We start from the raw sequence: 20,717 nt of genomic DNA, 5'->3' as shown, positions 1-20,717 counted from the left end.
TCTCACTGTGATTTGTACCCAGTTCCAATTTGTTCTTTACCTGATAACCAATCACATGGTTGTTGGCAGGAAAGAAAATTCTGTCATTGATAACTGATCACTAATCCATAGACCAATCAATTTCTTGTTGCCAATAAAAGCTGCATCTGCAAGTCCCCCTTGACTCCAAATCATTTGCAACTTTAACTTTAATTATTGCTTGTTCAAATTGTTGTTTACATGATGAACCTTATTGGAGCCACATCTCCCAAATACAGACTTGTAAATAATATTGAACCTCAACCTATTAGCAAGATAGAGAAACTACAAGAGCAAAGCAACAACTTTCAGTATGGAACTGGGCATTAGAATTTGCTAAAGTAAGATAGCCATGTCAGACAGACAGTCATAGAGTCATAGAGATGTACAACACAGAAACAGACCCTTTGGTCCAACCCGTCCATGCCCACCAGATATCCCAACCCAATCTAGTCCCACTTGCCAGCACCTGGCCCATAGCCCTCCAAACCCTTCCTATTCATATACCCATCCAGATGCCTTTTAAATGTTGCAATTGTACCAGCCTCCAACACATCCTCTGGCAGCTCATTCCATACACGTACCACTCTCTACATCAAAAGGTTGCTCCTTAGGTCTCTTTTATATCTTTCCCCTCTCACCCTAAACCTATGGCCTCTAGTTCTGGACTCTCCCACTCCAGGGAAAAGACGTTGTCTATTTATCCTATCCATGCCACTCATGATTTTATAAACCTCTATACGGTCACCCTCAGCCTCTGACATACCAGGGAAAACAACCCCACCCTATTCAATCTCCCCCCTATAGCTCAAACCCTCCAACCCTGGCAACATCCTTTTAAATCTTTTCTGAACCCTTTCAAGTTTCACAACATCTTTCCGATAGGAAGGAGACCAGAATTGCACGCAATATTCCAACATTGGCCTAACCAATGTCCTGTATAGCTGCAACATGACCTCCCAACTCCTGTACTCAATACTCTGACCAATAAAGGAAAGCATACCAAACACTTTCTTCACTATCCTATCTACCTGTGACTCCACTCTCAAGGAGCTATGAACCTGCACTCCAAGGTCTCTTTGTTCAGCCACACTCCGAGGACCTTACCATTAAGTGTATCTTGCTGCAGAAAGCTGGATTTGTTTTTTGAATGAGATGGCTGAAAGATAAAACTAGACAACGTTGCCCACCAACCCACCCAAGTAATCCTTGCAGACAAAATTACCAGAACCAGCTCAAAATGAACATTATTTCAAACTCAATTTTAGCATCAAATTTCTGGACTCTGAATGTACAAACCAATTGGAGTCTGTCTTCCTCTGTTCTTATCTGACTTGTTCCAGAAGACTTCAGCTCTAAAAAACATTTTTTAATTGCATGACTGCTTCATCAGCCCTCTCTGGTCTCAATTTGTGCCAATGTGCTCCTCCAGGAACATTTCATTTCTACTGGCTAGCTCATTGTGAGCAGAATGAAGGCTCGATGGTTGACACTGCCATCTCACAGTGCCAGAGACTTGGGTTCAATTCTGGCTTTGGGCAATTGTCTGCGTGAAGTTTACACATTCTCCTGTGTCTGTGTGGGTTTCCGCCCACAGCCCAAAGATGTGGAGGTTAGGTGGATTGGCCATGCTAGTGTCTAGGAATGTTCAGACTGGGTGGATTAGATTGGGACGTGGGAAATGTGATTCCAGGGATCGGGTAGTGGGTGGTGGGATGGTCTTGGAGGGTCGGTGTGGACTTGATAGGCCAAATGGCCTGCTTCTGCATTGTAGGGATTCAATGACATCTCATTTTCAGGACTGCACTACACTTCCCAAAAAATATATTTTAAAAACAACTCTGTCATTTCTGTCTAGCTTTTCAAATCACAAAAACAAAAGGATTTTACAATATTGCATGCTCAGATTTAATTAATTAGATAGGAGAAACATTTCCCAACAATTGCATAAGCACTAATCTCACCTGGATAAAAATTAGATGGTGAGTAACATGATAAAAAGCAGAACATTGCATGAAGCATGAAAATTATAAATATGAAAATCAAATTAATCAACAGCTCACACCTCCCATTTCTTCTCCAGCCCTTCAAGATGTCTGTACATCTGCTATGTTAGCCATTCAACTAGTGACAGCCATGTCTTTAGCTGCTGAGTCATGAGCTCTGGAACTCTGTGGCTCTACATCTCAGTCTTCTTTTGGGATACACCGCAAAAACCATATTTGTGACTTTCACTCACATGCCCTCCTATCACAAGTAGCTTAGTACCAAACATTGTTTGCTAATTCTCTAGTAAAGAACCTGCAAACATTTTACTAACTTAAAAGCAAGTTATTAAAATTGCCGTGCATCTGTAAACAATTGTCACTCAGTTTCACAAGGTGGTATTTCTGTGCATTCTTTGAGCAATATTCACTGGTGTGTAGTTCCTACCTTTGGGCATTAATTTTACTCAAGAGCAGTTGTCCCATTAGTAGAGCATCTGAAGTTGCATCTTTGATTGCCTGGTACACAGAAGCATGTTCTTTAGAGAGTTCTGACAAGCACAGAGACTTTAAATTAAGGTGTTTCAGATGACTTTCTAATCCTCCCAGTACATCAAAGCCCTGTCAACAAAAACATAATATTACTCAACCATCTTGTAATTTAGATCATGTTAAACCTGCAACAAACATTATAAACCAGAAGCACTCAATGCGTGTTGAAAATCACAGCATGTTGCTTGATAGTTACATATTTGCTGTGGGATTAGATCGTTTTGTTAAGCTTTACATTAATTCAAAAACTTTAGTTCTTGCAGCACAGTGGTAGTGCCCCTATCTCTGAATCAGAAACTGCAAGTTCAAATCTCACCTGCTCCAGAGGTGTGGAAGTACACTTTTGAACAGGTTGATTAAAAACATCTAGCCATTTCACAATGATTAAAATTGAGACCACTAGGAAAGCCTTTAATATTGAACAATCATTTGGTACATTAGCTGCACTTAAGGTTTCTAATTGATTAAAGCTATTCTGATCCACACTGTGTCCACACCCACAACTTCCTCAGGAAGTTCATTCCACATGCGAACCACTCTCTGTGTAAATAATTTGCCCCTCATGCCTTTTTTAAATATCTCTCCTTTCACTTTAAAAATGTGACCCCTAATCTTGAAATCAGCCATCCCAGAGAAAGGACACCTACCATTAACCCTATCTATACCCTCATGTGTTTATAAATCTGTATCATATCACCTTTTAATCTCCTATAATCCAGTAAAATAAAGTCTCAGCCTATCCAACTTTGATTTGCTTCCCCCCCCCTCCCCCAATGGAGAAGCTTGAGCTTGTTTATTTATTAAGGAGGTGATTTGAAGGTGAATAATCAAATATTATACAAGATGATAAATGATATGGGAAAGCTCAACTCCGGAATTCTGTTTTAAGCCCTGTAAGTCTACAGTAAAAGACAATAAATTGAAAACAATAAAACAAAACTTTAGGATGGATATCAGAAAAGCAATCTCCAAGCAGACAGCAATTAATGTTTACGATCAACTTTCAAATAGAGCCGTACAGAAAATAACCTTTGAATTGGTTATATATAATTATCTGCAACTGTCAGCTCTTTCAGTGGATGGACTATAATTGGCTGAGTGGTTGCTCTCATCTGCAAGTATCATGTAATCTTGTAAATTAGGTAATGTGAAGGATTAATTTTGCATTAAAAATCACACATTGTTCCAAGTCAAAATGTTTTTGGATGCATTATTACGCTGCTGCAAACCACAGTAAACATATCTGTAAACTGACTAACTATTCTGAAAATCCACAAGATGGCAGTACAGAAACAATATCCTTATTTCCTTATTTAATTTTGCAGGAGACTATTTAACCTATTGCATGTGTTCCTGCAAGAGAAGCAGAGCTAGTTCAATATGCCACCTTTTCATCAAAGTTCTGGAAATACTTCCTCTTTAGTTAATGTTTCAATTTCCTTTCAAAAGCCTCAATTGAAACCTCCTTCACTACACTCTCAGGAAGCAGAATCCAGATCTCAACTACTCACTGAGTAAAAAGGTTTTCCTCATTTGCTGTTGCTTCTTTTAGCAATTATCTTAAATTGGTGTCCTTTACTTCTGGACCCAAGCATCATTGGTAATATAGTTTCTTCCCATTTACTCTGTCAAAATCTGAACACATTTATCAAAAGTTGTCTTAATCATTTCCTCACCAACAACATAACAACTTTTTCAATCTATCCAACTAATGAATTACTTCATTGCTAGAACCATTTTCTTGAAACTTTCCTGCACACTATTTAATATCTTCACATACCTCCTGTAGCATGGTGCCCAGAACTGATGATGTTTCTACCAATGATGTTTCATACAAGCTTATCAAAACAGCACTTTGAATTCTATACCCCCATTTTAAAGTCCAAGATCTTTTTTGTTTTGTTAATTGCTTTCCAAATCTGTGCAGCCATTTCTAATGATTTTCACACATACAAGTAATTTTGCTCCCAACACGCACACACACACACATAACTTGGAACCTTTGTCCCAACCTCTTTAACATAGTATCCCTTATTCAGTCTTCCCTCCCCATGCTTTTCTTACAAATCCTGCCATATCTCACCGTACTAGATTCCGTCTGTCTCTTGACTATCCAATTCAGCCGCCTATCTACGTCCTCTTGAAGTTTGTTGCTATCCTACTCAGCTCACAATGCTTCTAAATTTGTACTACGGTACACTTAACCTCCTGTTTCTCAAAGCACATGTGCCTAAGACTTATTCTCTTTCTCAGGCAGCTACCGCAATATACTTGTAAGAAATGAGTCATTTGTTATAGTTTTCATGTTTATCAATGTGTAGAATTCTAGTTTTTGGATATACAGAAAATTGGTTCCACTTTTGACATCCTGCATAAAGACTGAATTGTTCCCAGCTCAGGCACACCATAGGTCCAAGTGTTCTTTAATGCTCACAGCAACACCTGAGCCAGACTCCACTTGCCAAACATCCTTTTTCCCTTTTTGTATCCAGTATAATTTGTTGTTCCCATTGAAATTTGCTATTCTTGCTTCCATCCTGATGAATGCATGAAGAAAAGCCTCAATAGCACATTTATTTTTTCAGCAATATTCATATTCTTTCATTACAAACTATTGTTCCAGTGGATAATAAAATACCATCAACCATCCATGTGAATGTGTCAACCATCATAATGCTGACTTATGGTCATTTATTTAAATTTGTAATTTGGTCCACATTCACATGAAAATGTCCAGGTTTTCTAGGGGATGATAAAAAGAACTCGAGCAACGCAGCTATATTGGGAGGTCCAGACAGTAGTATAGTTCTAATGAGGAATGTGGAAGTTGACATGGGATCCAGATCAGGCAGGTTTCTCTATTTCACTTAATTTAAATTTTAAATTCCAACCAATAATGTGTGCAAATACAACTTACTCTGCACCACTCCCACTTAATGATTCACTGTGTTTTTGGATTCATATTTGTCTACAAAAGATCCAAAAATGAATATTTGCAAAAATTAAATGTTTCTTCTGAGAAGAAAAATATGTAACTCAACATTTAGACTGATAAGGGCTTAAAGCTCTGCTTTGAAGCAGTGTCCAGTCATTGTGAGTTTTAGGAGACACAGGGAAGCAGATATGTCTGTTGAACCTGTATAAAAAATGGGAAATACTCCACACTCGTTCTGAACAGATGAAACCTCATGTAAGATGCAGGTATGGGGAATATGAAATAGCAGGTCGCAATTCAGTACAACATTTGAAGAGTTCATGGAAATTTTGTATTACTTTTTGCACAAAGCTGAAAGGAACAACATACTAACTTATTGTGCTCAAATTCTCTCAACCCACCCAGCAATGTTACATTAGTCGTGCCTATAATCTCAGATGCATAATCTTTGTTTTCCAGGTCACTATGAAGGAGGAAGTAACAGCTATTACTGCATGCCTCTTTCAATTCTAAGGCAGGAATCATAGCCGCACCAAAAACCATAGATTAAGAAAATATATACGTGCAGGAGGATAAGAATTTCAGTATATAATATATATATGTAATAATTTGCAGTAAAATTTCAACACAGATGTGGCTCAGGAACTAACCTTATTTGCACTGTCAAAAAATTCATGGGCCTCTTGGAGCAATAATTCTCGTTCCTTCATGTGGAGCCAGAACTTCTCACATATCAGCTTCAGTTTCTGATTTTGAGCTGCCATCTGTTCTTTATCTGTAAAGTCTTCGATCAGCAAAATCTCATCAGCTTCAGCTTTTAACTTTTCAGCTACAGACATGAATTCCTATAATAAAACGTTTAAGGTTCTAATTATTAAGTTCTCATAGAACTTCAAATCTGAATGACCATAGAACCAAGTGAGATTTTGAAGAGAGAAAGTGAGGTTGGCAGATGCTGGGGATCAGAGTTGAGAGTGTGTTGCTGGAAAAGCACAGCAGGTCCGGCAGCATCCCGGGAGCAGGAGAATCAACATTACGGGCCACAGCCCTTCATCAGGAGTCGCTCTGGCCCGAAATGTCGATTCTCCTTCTCCTCAGATGCTGCCTGACCTGCTATGCTTTTCCAGCAACACACTTTCAACTGAGATTTTATAAACTCTAATACAGGCAGATATAAGTGAGAACCAGTTAAATTGTATGTTATTTAAAGTGTACAGAGTAAACTTGTATTTAATCCAAAAAGCAGCTTTATAAAGGATTGTCTCAAATACTTTTCAGATGATGTGTGAAGTGCACCTTGAAGAACTTCATCACATAAATAAAGTGTGACATATTTTCAAATGCCTTGAATGAAATATGCTTTCTTTTTGAACAGCTATCATTTCATTAATTTTATAAATCATGGGGCTAATACATAGCAATGTTAAGCATTAGGATCCTATTTTCATATTTACAATGTAACACCATGTATACACCTTGAATTCTACTTATCAATGGTATGCATTCAAAATCAGATCTCAAGGGAAAGACTATTAATTAATATGAAAGCACACTGATATGTCTAGCTGAATTCTGTGTTTAAAATCACACACATAAAAATGAAATAGCAGCAGAAGTAGATGATTTGGTCTCTCAAGCCAGCTTGGCCTTTCAAAACTATAATGACTGCTCTGGTTAGGTTTTAGTTTCCACCTTCCTATCTATCCTGATAATCCTTGATCTCATTGAATATTTTTAGGACAGATTGCCTAAAAAAGAAGCTATCACCCAGCCTCCATAAACTTGAAGCAAAGATCTCCAAAACTGTAAGACTCTCAGAAAAATATGTTCCTCATTTCTGTGCTGGAATTGGGTGAGGAGGGGACTCTCATTTTAAAAGATTTCCATTTATTCTAGACTGACCCATAAAAAGAAACACCCTTTCCATGTCCCCTTATCAAATCCATTCAGGATCTTATGTAGTTCACTCAAGACACTTCCCAGTCTTCTAAACTCCTATCGAAGCAAGTCAAGCCTTTTAAATCTATCCTCATCAGACAAGCTGATCACTCCAAGTATCAATCCAGTAAACCTCCCCTGAAATGTCTCCACTACATTTATATCCTTTTGTAAATAAAGGAGGTCAAAATTGTACCCAGTATTCGAGAAGTGGTCTCACCAATGTCCTGTATGACTCAAGCATGACATCATTACTTTCATAAAATAGAGCAGTGCAGAAGCTGGAAATTTGAAACAAAAACAGAAATTGCTGAAGAAACACAACTGGTCAGGCAAATCTATGGAGAGAGAAATGTTAATTTTGTTTCTCCCCCTCATCATTAGCTTTATGTTCAGTTCCTCTATTTCAAGGATAGTATCCCATTAGCCATCTTGATTGTGTTGTATCTTGAAACTACCTTTTGTGACTCATTCACAAAGTCCCTCTGCACCTCAGACATGCACAGTCATTCTCCACTTAAGTTATAGTCTCAATTTGCCAATTATCAGCCAGAGTGTACTAATGGTGGTGGCAAGGATGAGGCTTTGCATTCTACAGAGACATATTCTTGGTCAAATGAAAACATCAGATTAGGAAAAAGGGAGAAATATTTTAGAAAAGTCAGCAGCAAATAGGCTCATACAGTTAGATGGTAAAAAAGCAAAATTAATGGACTTTAGATATGCATAGTAGTTGGGACAAAATAAATGAATTAATGGCACGAATATGGGTGTGAACTTACACCAATTATGAAGATATGGTTACAATATCAAAGCTGAGAACTAAACATTCAGGGCTAAGTGACTTCTCAAAAAGACAAGAAGGTAGGGAAAGATGCTGGGGTTAGGCAGCTTAACTTGTACGAGATGGAATAATAACAAATCACCTTGGATCGGGTAATGCAGAATCCATATGGGTGGAAGTATGAAATAATAAGGGGAAGAAGATACTAGCAGGAGTGGTCTATAAAGCCACTGCATTCTGTTTCTTCTGTTCATCACAGACATTTTGAATTGAATACACTTTGAAATACAGTCTTTTCCCAGCAGTGATTGGTGTGTAGTTATCCTAGTTAAATAGATCTATTGCTATTTCCTAAATCTGTGTTTAGCTGTGGAGAAACTGCTGGATCTACTTCATAACCCTTTCATGTTGACTGAAGTTGGGAAAGGAATAATTGAAGCTATTGTGTCTGATGCAATGTATTAGTTATAGCCTGTTTCTTGTTTCTTTCCTCAGATTCTTTCAGTTGCTCGTAGCAGTTTTCACAGCTCTTATCATTTCTTGTTTCTCTTTGACAGTGGCTGTGCTCCTCCTCAGCACTTCAGAACTCGACCTCAGTTCCGTTTCTGATACCATGTTCAGGAGGCAGCAGACCAGTCTTTACCATATCTGTATTGAAGGGCTTGCAAAATGGCTGCCTCCAGTGTATAAAACCCATGGTAGAAATCACATGACTATGGCATACCACAAATGGGGCATTTGTGCATGATTGCATTTCAATCCAAGCTTGATGTATTAAGCATTTTATTTTAAACTCTATTTTGTGATCAGCTCCATTTTGACCATTATGCAAAAACAAGATTGAAAAATAAATCATTTAAAAGTAGAAAGTTAAAGTCACCATAGTCTTACCAGACTATAGGGCTGTGCTTTCATGAGAGAGAGATGAGTGGTGGTGGTTTAACCTGAGGGTCACCATGCCTCAGGCGAGGGAAAGAGGTTGAAAAGCAGAGTCCTTCATAGTAACCTCAGCCAGTGCGGGAACTGAACCCACACCATTGGCATCACACCAGTTCTCTCGCCAACTGAGTTAACCAACCTTCATTTACAAATAAATCATATGAAAAACCTAACTTTTTTTTTAGGAGCTTGTTTCAACAGGGTTCCAAAATCACTGTTCAATAAAATATTACTAGAATACATATCCTATAATATCTTTACCAATTCTCTTTTGTAACTGAGGCTAAGAAGTTATACAGTCAAGAGTGTGGTGTTGCAAAAGCACAGCAGGTCAGGCAGCATCCGAAGAGCAGGAGAATCGATGCTTCAGGCATAAGCCTTTCATCAGGAATTCATACAACCTTATAGAAGTCATACAACCTTATTTTTCAATAACACTTCTCATCAAGGAGATGCTATGGATTGGATCTTGTTACACTTACCTGGGCTTTACATTCAACATTATGGTGCTCCTGAAGTAGCCATTCATTTTCAGTTAGAGATGAACCTAAGTTTTCATTCTGTACATATGTCTCACCATCATGCTGGAACCATTGCATCACCTTCATCAAAGACAGAGTGGTATACTGTTAAAACTCACAGTATAATGTATAGAACAACTTCGGGCAACTGGACTATTTTTATTCTCAACACTTCTATCAATTCCTGGACAGAAGCATGCAAGCATTGGAGTACCAAACAAAGCTATCAACTTATTGAATTATGTTGTTCCTTTTGCAGGTACATAAAAGATTTTTGATGGTGATACATTGGAATAAAAATATTAACCACATTCAGCTGATAGGCGATGTTCAGTACATTAATGTTCCCAGTTTCAAAGAGAAAATAACAGAACAAACTGAAAAATCGTACCCTATTTGGCATTATTTAAATTTTTGCCTGTAATTGTATTCTAGTTAACTTTGTAAGTTCCTTTCATGCTAAGACTACAAGAAGACTCAACAGTAGGTTAAACCAATAATTGGGTAAAAACAATGACTGCAAATGCTGGAAACCAGATTCTAGATTAGAGTGATGCTGGAAAAGCATAGCAGGTCAGGCAGCATCCGAGGAGCAGGAAAATCGACATTTCGGGCAAAAGTCCTTCATCAGGAATACAGGCAGAATGCCCACAGGGTGGAGAGATAAATGAGAGGAGGGTGGGGGTGGGGAGAAAGTAGCATAGAGTACAATAGGTGATTTGGGGTGGAGATGGAGGTGATAGGTCAGGGAGGAGGGTGGAGTGGATAGGTGGAAAGAAATATAGGCAGGTAGGACAAGTCATGGGGACAATGCTGAGCTGGAGGTTTGGAACTGGGGTGAGGTGGAGGAAGGGGAAAATGAGGAAACTGGTGAAATCCACATTGATGCCCTGGGGTTGAAGTGTTCCGAAGCGGAAGATGAGGCGTTTTTCCTCCAGGTGTCTGGTGGTGAGGGAGCGGTGGTGAAGGAGGCCCAGGACCTCCATGTCCTCGGCAGAGTGGGAGGGGGAGTTGGGCCACAGAGCGGTGTGGTTGAGTGGTGCGGGTGTCCCAGAGATGTTCCCTAAAGCGCTCAGCTAGAAGGCGTCCAGTCTCCCCAGTGTAGAGGAGACTGCATCGGGAGCAAAGGATACAATAAATGATATTGGTGGATGTGCAGGTAAAACATTGATGGATGTGGAAGGCTCCTTTGGGGCCTTGGATGGAGGTGAGGGAGGAGGTGTAGGTGCAGGTTTTGCAATTCCTGTGATGACTGGGGAAGGTGCCAGGACGAGAGGGTGGGTTTTTGGGGGGCGTGGACCTGACCAGATAGTCACGGAGGGAATGGTCTTTGTGGAAGGCAGAAAGGGGTGGGGAGGGAAATATATCCCTGGTGGTGGGGTCCGTTTGGAGGTGGCGTCGGATTATTTGGTTTATGTGAAGGTTGGTAGGGTGGAAGGTGAGCACCAGGAGGGTTCTGTCCTTGTTACGGTTGGAGGGGTGGGGTCTGAGGGCGGAGGTGCAGGATGTGGACGAGATGTGTTGGAGGGCATCTTTAACCACGTGGGAAGGGAAATTGTGGTCTCTAAAGAAGGAGGCCATCTTGTGTGTTTTGTGATGGAACTGGTCCTCCTGGGAGCAGATACGGCGGAAGCGGAGGAATTGGGAATACGGATGGCATTTTTGCAGGAGGTGGGGTGGGAAGAGGTGTAATCCAGGTAGCTGTCGGTCGTCATTAATGGAGATGAAGAGGTCCAGGAAGGGGAGGGATGTGTCAGAGATGGTCCAGGTAAATTTAAGGTCAGGGTGGAATGTGTTGGTGAAGTTGATGAATTGCTCAACCTCCTCCCGGGAGCACGAGGTGGCGCCAATGCAGTCATCAATGTAGCGGTGGAAGAAGTGGGGAGTGGTGCTAGTGTAACTACAGAAGATGGACTGTTCTATGTAGCCAACAAAGAGACAGGCATAGCTGGGGCCCATACCGGTTCCCATGGCTACCCGTTTGGTCTGGAGGAAGTGGGAGGATTCGAAGGAGAAATTGTTAAGGATAAGGACCAGTTCAGCCAAATGAATGAGTGTGTCGGTGGAAGGGTACTGTTGGGGACGTCGGGAGAGGAAAAAACGGAGGGCTTGGAGGCCCTGGTCATGGCAGATGGAGGTGTAGAGGATTGGATACCAATAGTGAAGATGAGGCGTTGGGGGCTGGGGAAACAGAAGTCTTGGAGGAGGTGAGAGCATGGGTGGTGTCTCGAATGTATGTGGGGAGTTCCTGGACTAGGGGGGATAGGACAGTGTCGAGGTAGGTGGAGATGAGTTCAGTGGGGCAGGAGCATGCTGAGACAATGGGTCAGCCACGGTGGTCAGGCTTGTGGATCTTGGGAAGGAGGTAGAACCTGGCAGTGCGGGGTTCCCGGACTATGAGGTCAGAAGCTGTGGGTGGGAGATCTCCTGAGGTGATGAGGTTCTGTATTGTCTGGGAGATGACAGTTTGGTGATGGGGGCTGGGGTCATGGTCAAGGGGGCGGTAGGAGGAGGTGTCTTCGAGTTGGCATTTGGCTTCAGTGGTGTAGAGGTCAGTGCGCCAAACTACCACTGCACCCCCTTTATCTGCTGGTTTGATAGTGAGGTTGGGATTGGAGCAGAGGGATTGGAGGGCTGCGCGTTGTGAGGGTGAGAGGTTGGAGTGGGGGAGGGGGGTCGACAGGTTGAGGCGGTTAATGTCCCGGCGGCAGTTGGAAATGAAGAGGTCGAGGGCGGGTAATAGGCCAGCGCGGGGTGTCCAGGTGGATGCAGAGTGTTGGAGGTGGGCAAAGGGGTCCTCGGAAGGTGGGCGGGAGTCCTGATTGTGAAAGTAAGCTCGGAGGCGGCGGAAAAAGTTTTTGACGTCACGGCGTGTATTAAATTCATTGATGTGTGGACGGAGGGGGATGAAGGTGAGTCCTTTGCTGAGGACTGATCGATCGTCCTCAGTGAGGGGGAGGTCTGGAGGGATGGTGAAAACTCGGCAGGGCTGGGAGCTGGGACTCAGTGTGTGTGTGGAGCTGGCAGTTGGGGCGGAGCCTGTAACTGGAGTGGGTGTGGTGGTGGAGGGAATGGGGGTGGAGTCATGAGCAGGGGTGGTGTTCCCCTCAGGGTTCTGGGGGGCGGGGATGGTGACAGTGGGATCTGTGGGGGGCATGTCAGCAGAATGCAGGTGAATGGCGTTGGTGGGGGTGGAAGTGGTGGCAGACACAGCAGTGGTGGGGGGGGCAGAAGTCACTGAGCGTGTGACATCAACGATAATGTGAGGGGCGGAAGTAAGATCACGTATGGTGCATGAGGAATTGTGAGGGACGGAAGTGGCTGTGGAAGCGGCCATGATGGGGGTGGAAGTGATGTCATTGATCACCGTGGGGATGGTAGCTGCACCAACCGCATGGCTAATGGCGTCCGAGCAGTTTTAGAGGCCGGGGGAAATCTTCTGGAATGTTTGAGGCGTGCTGGTTATGGAGGTGGGTAGATAAAAGTTTGTTGTACTTACAGTGTACTCTTTGCTACCTTCCCCCACCCTCTTCCCTGATCTATCACCTCCATCCCCACCCCCATTTACCTATTGTACTCTATGCTACTTTTTCCCCACCCCCACCCTCCTCTCATTTATCTCTCCACCCTGCAGGCACTCTGCTTCTATTCCTGATGAAGTTCTTTTGTCCGAAACGTCGATTTTCCGGCTCCTCGGATGCTGCCTGAACTGCTATGCTTTTCCGGCACCACTCTAATCTACACCAATAATTGGCAGATGTTAAACTAAAACTGAACAACAGTCATTCCAAATTTATGAAAGCTTAAAAGTGATGTTCTTATTTTCTGTATTTTCTCAACTACAAACTAAAGTTAGATTAGCATATTTAAATTTATTTTTGAAGCAGTCATAAACTTTCGGAACTGCATTGAAACCTACAAGATGATATAATGAAAGTTTTCTCACTGTTGGCAACCAAAACCTAATGTGAATCTTTTGGCTGAAATCTTTCAAGGTCCAGAGCAGGAACATCTGGACTTCAATTTGTGTTTGCATAATGTGATATAAACTGTCTGATTTATATATACTTTTAATACTATCTATATTAAGTTTGAGCTTTGATTTTGTGTTTAATGACATAGATGTTTTCTGCTTGTCTGAGGTTAGTAATTATTCAGTAGCCATGGTGATTTCTTTTAAAACAGTTTGAAATAGCAACTTTGGCAGATTAAAGGGTTTTTGTTAATTTTGGGATGTTATGTGACTTAGAAAGATAAATAATGGGCTGTAAGTTCAGTTTGAAATTCCGAGACTGCATTTTTTTAAGCTTTGGGGAATACTCGTAGCTTAGAGAGATTCTAAAGAGTTTTACTTTGTTTTGGGCAGTTCTGTGAAATCATAAGATGAAGATGCTTGTATACAACAGCGCTCCTGAGAAGGAGAGAATATAATAAGATTAGATTTATAGTACCAAACCAGATGGGTTGGGATAAAACTCTGAAGAGATTACATGAAATTGAGTATGTTTAACCTTGGGTATTTGGTAGCTCCAATAAGAAGTTATCAGTGTTTCCAGTCTAGGAGTTAAAGTCACAGTTCATTAAGCCTACCAAGGTTCTAGGAAAGCATTGCACAAAGGTGCTTTTAGTTTTGTACAAGGCATGTTTTGTTTTGGACCTTATAAAGGGATTGTGATTATACTTTCACTGTGTTTAAATATCTTGGACTTGAGTGAAGTAAATATTTTGGTTTATTCCATTTTATCTTTTGGTTAATAAACTTCTGTTTTATTGTTAAGACAAAATCTGCAACATTGTGTGTTTATGTTTCAGTGAGAAGCCACATTATTAAAACCAAACCCAAACCAAAACAAAACAAGATCTATGTAACCAAGTTTCAGTCTGGGATCTGACTTGTCCAGTAATAAAATCAGCTGAGATCAGGATAGTGAGGATCCTGCCAAAATCCTGGTGTATGTACGCACACTGTAATTGCCTGGGTAATTTTAAACTTCTGATTGGTTGATTTACACTGTCTCGGGACCTTGCACAAATAATCTCCAACAATGGGTTCAGGTGAGATATGCAATACTTACCTTGGAAATATTATGCTGTTACTACTTAGTCTAACTTAGTCACTGGTCAGTGTTACTGAACCAAACACCACAAACAATCATCCCATCACCTCCGCAATCTAAGCAAGCTCCCAGTGCAACCCTCTCTTCCACCACTACCTCCTGACAATTACCGTCTGACCTGAAATTAATACTCCTTGAACTCACACACTACACCTGTCTGACCAACCAAACTGACTATACACTCACTGAATGACTCACCCAGCCATTCACTCCTCACCTATTCACGTACCAACTCACTCATTCACATTCACTCACTCACACCCCCTCAGTGAATCATTCATTCACGCCCGCACATATCCATTCCCTAAGGCAAACTTATGCATGAAAGGACTAGAGACCCTTACAAACCTACCTTAATATGACTGCTAGTAAAGGGGCATGTCCAGTCGGTCATTCAATTCTGCTGTGCTCGCTGGGCTTACCCTGGAGAGGCTGCACCACTCCATTTCTGCTTCAGTCAGGATTGGAGGTTCCACTATAAAGGGGCAGATCCACCAGGGTACAGAAAATATTGTGGTCAGTGCCAATGCACCCAGTATTGCTGCTAACCAGAAGATCTCGGTCAACGTTTGTTCTTAGCACTGTGACAAGATTTCAATCCAGTTCTCACTGAAGTTGTGATGGCAGAATTTTAATAAATTCATTCTCAGGACATGAATATGGATAGTGTTTTCGCTGATATTGTGATATCCATTTGTATTACAAAGGAATGAAGACTATTCTTGATCACTATCTTAATTTTGACAGTGTTGTGCATTCTTCAAAAGCAAATAGTCATAGGTAGCATGTGTTTAATCAAATATTTTCTTCTATGAGAAAATAGCTCTATTGCTTGGGTATGCATCATTATTTCAAGGCCAATATTTGCATGGTAATAAGACACATTCGGTCCATACCTTGTCTACCTGCTGGTCCCATTCATAGATCTGTAAAATTCGCTCCAGGTCCAGCCTTTGACGATGTGATTGCTCCTCCAACTGTCTCCTCCTGTCCTGTAGCAGTTCCATTAGACTCTCAATTTTTACACAGCTGCTGTGAGCCCCATGAGTTAGCTCAGAATGTACATTCGGTCCTGGGATTTTGAACTCTTTGATTACAAGAAGGAGTTCTTGACTTTTGTTAAGAAGAACCATTGAGCTTGTTAAAAGGACTGAAACAAAAGTCAACTGTTCAGAATCAATTCAAGTTCCACATATAGTAGCAGATTTAGACCATAAGACATAGAAGCAGAAGTAGGCTAGTCTGCTCTGATTATCCTCATCTCCACGTTCCTGTCTTTTTCCCCATTTCTCTAGATTCCTCATTGATTAAAAATCTGTCTGCCTTTGCCTTCAAGACAATTAATGACACAGCTCTACAGCTTTCTGAAATAAAGTTTTAGACAGATTCACTGACCTCTAAGAGAAGAGAAGAAGTTTCTCCTTATTTCTGTCCTAAACAGAAGTTAAGCCCTGTGGTCCCATTCTCTCCCACAATGTGAAACATCTATCCTGTCAAGCCCCTGAAGGAGCTTGACTGTTTCAATAAGGTTGTCTCTCATTCTTGTAAACTGTAATGAGTACAAGTCAAATCTCTCCTCATAAAAGGATCATTCCATACCAAAGTCAACATTGTAAACCTTCTCTGCATTGCTGCTGTTGCCAGTACATCTTTTTTTAGATAAGGGAACCAAAACTGTTCATTGTATTCGAGGTGTGATGTAACTAGTGCCTTCAATCATTTTAGCAGGATTTCCCTACATTGACTCTCCACTCATTTTGAAGTAAAGGCCAACATTCCATTTGTCTTCTCTATTATCTGTTGAACTTGTAAACTAGCTTTTTGCGATTAAGCATGAGGACTCCAAAAATTCCTCTCTGCTGCAGTCTTTCTCCATTTCAATAATATTCAGCTCCTCTATTCTTCCTGCCAAGGTGGATAATACCTCATTTTCCACTATATATCCTACTTCCTCAATTTTTGCCCACTTGCTTAAACTATCTATATCTTTCTGCAGACTCTTTGCATAATCCTCCTACCTTTTCTTACATCATGAGTAAGTTTTTCTGTAATACATTCACTATCATCATACATTTCATTTATATATATGATGCAATTACAAATAATTTTGTGGCCCAGCACTGAGCCCTGTGGCACTCCATTGGTTACAGGCCGAAATTGCTGCCCTTATCCCACCTCTCTGTTTTCTATTAATTAGTCCATCCATTATTCCTGCTCATACATTATCTCCAACAACATGGCATTTTTCTCATTAAGCATGTGTTATCAAATCCAAAATGTTTTACATCTTCTATTTCATTTTATCGATTCTGTTTGTTAACTCTTCAAAGAACTTTAATAAAATTGTCAGGTAGTATTTTTCTTTCATTAAGCCATGTCAATTCTGTTTGCTTAAATTATGTGTTTCTAAATGCTCTGCGACTATACCCTTTATTATAAACTCCATCATTTTCTCAATGACAGATGTTAAGCTACCTGGCCTACAGTTGGCTTTTTTTTTTGTTTCTTTTCCTTTACAAAGAATATATTTCCTCAGAGCGCTCATTTTAACTAATGATTGCTTGGAAAAGATTTCAAGCAAGTTTTGAGACATATTGATTTGACCTTCTTTTGATCAGGAATTCCTCACTTTCCAAAATTGCTTATTTCTTATCTTTCTCTATTCTGTCAAGTAATTTACATTTACCACTTTAAAGGATTTTCCTCTAATTTTCCCTTAATGGGGGAATGACGTAGATCGAATCACATTCTCAACGACCATTAGCCTTTATCTCTAAGTCACCAAGACATACTTCTATGGTAGAACTGACATGCTTTTGCCCTCCTCTCCAATACTTACAGGTAAAATGCTTCAAATACTTCAACTGCAACAAAACTAATTCATTGTGATTAAGCAATATAATCAATGCTGGCATTTGAAATGGTGAATATTTGGTGCCAGGTCCAATAATCTTTGACTGTGCAACTCAGTCTCTGCTCTCTACGTTTGTCACTTTTTTCTCTAGCTCAGTACTAAAGCTGGCGAGTCAAAAACAGGCCGCAACCATAGCTAAACCCTTACTGCTTGGCTTATTACCAATCACACATTACAAATGATTATTACATATATGTCATGAAGACATCAAAATAATTTGGCATAAATTGACTTCCAATGTTTAAACAGACGGAGCTGACAGTCTCGAAATTCTTACCTAGCCTTCTCAAATAAACTGGTTTGGCCTCAACTGGAATGTTTCATTCAGTTCTCGGCTCCACACTTTCATAAAGATGTGAAAGTGTTTGAGTGCAGAAAAGATTAATTATTAAGTTGTAGGAATAAGCAACTTCAGTTTCATAGATAGACTGAAGAAGGTGAGGCTGTTCAGTTTAGAGAAGAGACGGAAATTTAATAGAGGCGTTCAAAATCATGAGGGGCCTGGACAGAGTAGACAGGGAGAAACTCTTCCCAGTGGAAGGATCAGGAACCAGATGGTATAGATTTAAGATATTTGGCAAAAGTAGCAAAGGAGACATAACCAGAACCTTTTCATGCAATGAGTGCTTATGGTCTGGAGTACACTGCCTGAATGTGCTGCATGCAGGTTCATTTGAGGCATCAAGAGGGAATCAGTTAATTATTTGAAATGAAAGAATCCCCAGGGCTAAAAGGTGAAGTTAAGGGTTTTACACACTTCAAAGTGCAAAGCAGACTCACTATGCCAATTGAACTCACATTCTGCAACAATTTGGTGATTCTGTAGAAAGCATAGTTCCCACAAAGATTTTCTGCTGACTTGTTCACTGCTCCTTTACTTGGGAAAGGAATGATGCTGGCTGCACTAATTACACAGCTGCATACCACCCACTCAAAAGCTGCAATCAAATTAAAGTGTAATTTGAATTTTAATCTATTGCTAAACTACTGCCTACACCATTGAATCCAGACACATTTATTCATTTTCTCTGTGTGATCAAATAAATATAGCAGAGAAAATGTCAGTAAGTAGGTTACTCTAGATCACACCATCAGTCAATGCCCAATTGGTTTTGACTCAGAGTTGGCCTGAAGCAATGCTACATATTTTGCAAAGCTGAACAAATGAAAAGACTGGAAATTGTAAGGTTCAAGGTCACATTTACATATGTTAGACAAATTGAAAATGGCAATGACCAAGGTAAGGTGGAATAATTTTATTAGACCATAAGATCAAAAAACATAGGAGCGGAAGTAAGGCCATTTGGCCCCTCAAGTCCACTCCGCCATTCAATCATGGCTGATGGGCATTTCAACACCACTTACCCGTACTCTCCCCGTTGCCCTTAATTCCTTGTGAGATTAAGAATTTATCAATCTCTGCCTTGAAGACATCTAATGTCCCAGCCTCTACTGTGCTCCATGGCAATGAATTCCACAGGCCCACCACTCTCTGGCTGAAAAAATGTCTCCTCATTTCCATTCTCAGTTGACCCCCTCTAATTCTAAGGCTGTGCCCACGGGTCCTAGTATCCCCACCTGACGGAAATAAATTCCCAGCATCCACCCTTTCTAAGCCATGCATTATCTTGTAAGTTTCTATTAGATAAGAGGTACAGTTAGTAAGTTTGCAGATGACACCAAAATTGGAGGTGTAGTGGACAGCAAAGAGGAAGTGGTGGAGACTGGCACAATTGCAACATTTAAGAGGCATTTGGATGGGTATATGAATAGAAAGGGTTTGGAGGGATATGGGCCAGGTGCTGGCAGATGGGACTAGATTGGTTTGGGCTATCTGGTCGGCATGGATGGGTTGGACCAAATGGTCTGTTTCCGTGCTGTACATCTCTTTGACTCTATCTCCTCTCAAACTTCTAAACTCTAATGAATACAATCCCAAGATCCTCAGCCATTCATCATATGTTAGGCCTATCATTCCAGGGATCATCTGTGTGAATCTCCGCTGGACAGGCTCCAGTGTCAGTATGTCCTTCCTGAGGTGTGGGGCCCAAACATGGACACAGTATTCTAAATGGGGCCTAACTAGAGCTTTATAAAGTCTCAGTAGCACATCGCTGCTTTTACATTCAAATCCTCTTGAGATTGAATAGAGGAAAAGCAACAATAAAGTTGCACAGTGTAAATCGGGTGTGAAAGTTCCAAATAGACTTTGAAATTAAGTGAAGTGAGATCCTCTTCTTCAAGGAGTCAGGGCTTTGCTCTGGTGTCAACTTATGGGCTGAATCTGGATTTGAAAATGCAATTACATTGTAATATTGATTTGAAATAAAATCATTTTGCACCAATACCACAGCTGTACTGTAAATATTAATAGGTTTTGTGACTCATCTCTATTTAGGACACTGCCCAAATTTTACTGTTAAAAATAACACAAAGTACATTGTTTCAGAAATCAGGATAAAAGAAGTAATTTCCTATTTGAGTTCCCACTTACAAATACTCATAATACATTTCATTAAGGTACTTGCCTTTCTTAAGGTCTTGATGCTGATGAAGGAGTTGCTTCAAGGATTCCATATCCTCAAATATTTGGGCACTGCTCAGAAACTCTTCAGCTTCATCAATTTTTATAGCAAACTAAAAAAAATACTTTTTAAGAATAGAATCAAATTTACAACTGCTATGTCAATTAAAAGACAATGCGGCGCTATCAAAATTCACTGTAATCTCTCTAAGTCCAACATTAAAGTGTTGTATTTTGTGATCACTTTTCCTTTGTTAATTACTAACCTCTAAAGCTTGATCAAAGAACTCAGATGCCATTTTTAAAAGTCTCTTTCGATTTTCAAGCAATTGGTTGAGAGTTGTCCAATTAACTCCCAGAGTTCTTCCCATCGCATCATACAGCTGGTTTTGGTTTTTATTGGCCTCTGCTGTTGTGTCAGCTTCAAGCAGCAAATCCCTAACACCACCTTCATGTGCCTATTACAGAGAGAGAGAGAGAGAGAGAAAGA

The 20,717-nt window shown here is 40.6% G+C and overlaps 1 protein-coding gene across 2 annotated transcripts in view; it reads right to left on the bottom strand.

Moving 5' to 3' along the window:
- Nucleotides 1-20,717, bottom strand: part of ccdc141 (coiled-coil domain containing 141) — a 133,243-nt gene that overhangs the window by 85,030 nt on the left and 27,496 nt on the right. For both annotated transcript variants that reach the window (XM_087988984.1, XM_087988983.1), the window contains exons 3-8: nucleotides 20,494-20,685; nucleotides 20,232-20,340; nucleotides 15,686-15,939; nucleotides 9,634-9,753; nucleotides 6,141-6,335; nucleotides 2,452-2,624 (exon numbers count right to left, since the gene is read on the bottom strand). In XM_087988984.1, the coding sequence (XP_087845110.1) occupies nucleotides 2,452-2,624; nucleotides 6,141-6,335; nucleotides 9,634-9,753; nucleotides 15,686-15,939; nucleotides 20,232-20,340; nucleotides 20,494-20,685 (1,043 nt within the window). The remainder of the gene's footprint in view (nucleotides 1-2,451; nucleotides 2,625-6,140; nucleotides 6,336-9,633; nucleotides 9,754-15,685; nucleotides 15,940-20,231; nucleotides 20,341-20,493; nucleotides 20,686-20,717) is intronic.

This window comes from Chiloscyllium plagiosum, unplaced genomic scaffold (genome assembly GCF_037043375.1).
Source record: "Chiloscyllium plagiosum isolate Xiang-an unplaced genomic scaffold, Cpla_swu_hap1 HiC_scaffold_7, whole genome shotgun sequence".
NCBI classification, from domain to species: Eukaryota; Metazoa; Chordata; class Chondrichthyes; order Orectolobiformes; family Hemiscylliidae; genus Chiloscyllium; species Chiloscyllium plagiosum.
Note: the sequence above shows the minus strand (reverse complement) of the source record. Positions and strands in the feature narration are given on the sequence as shown.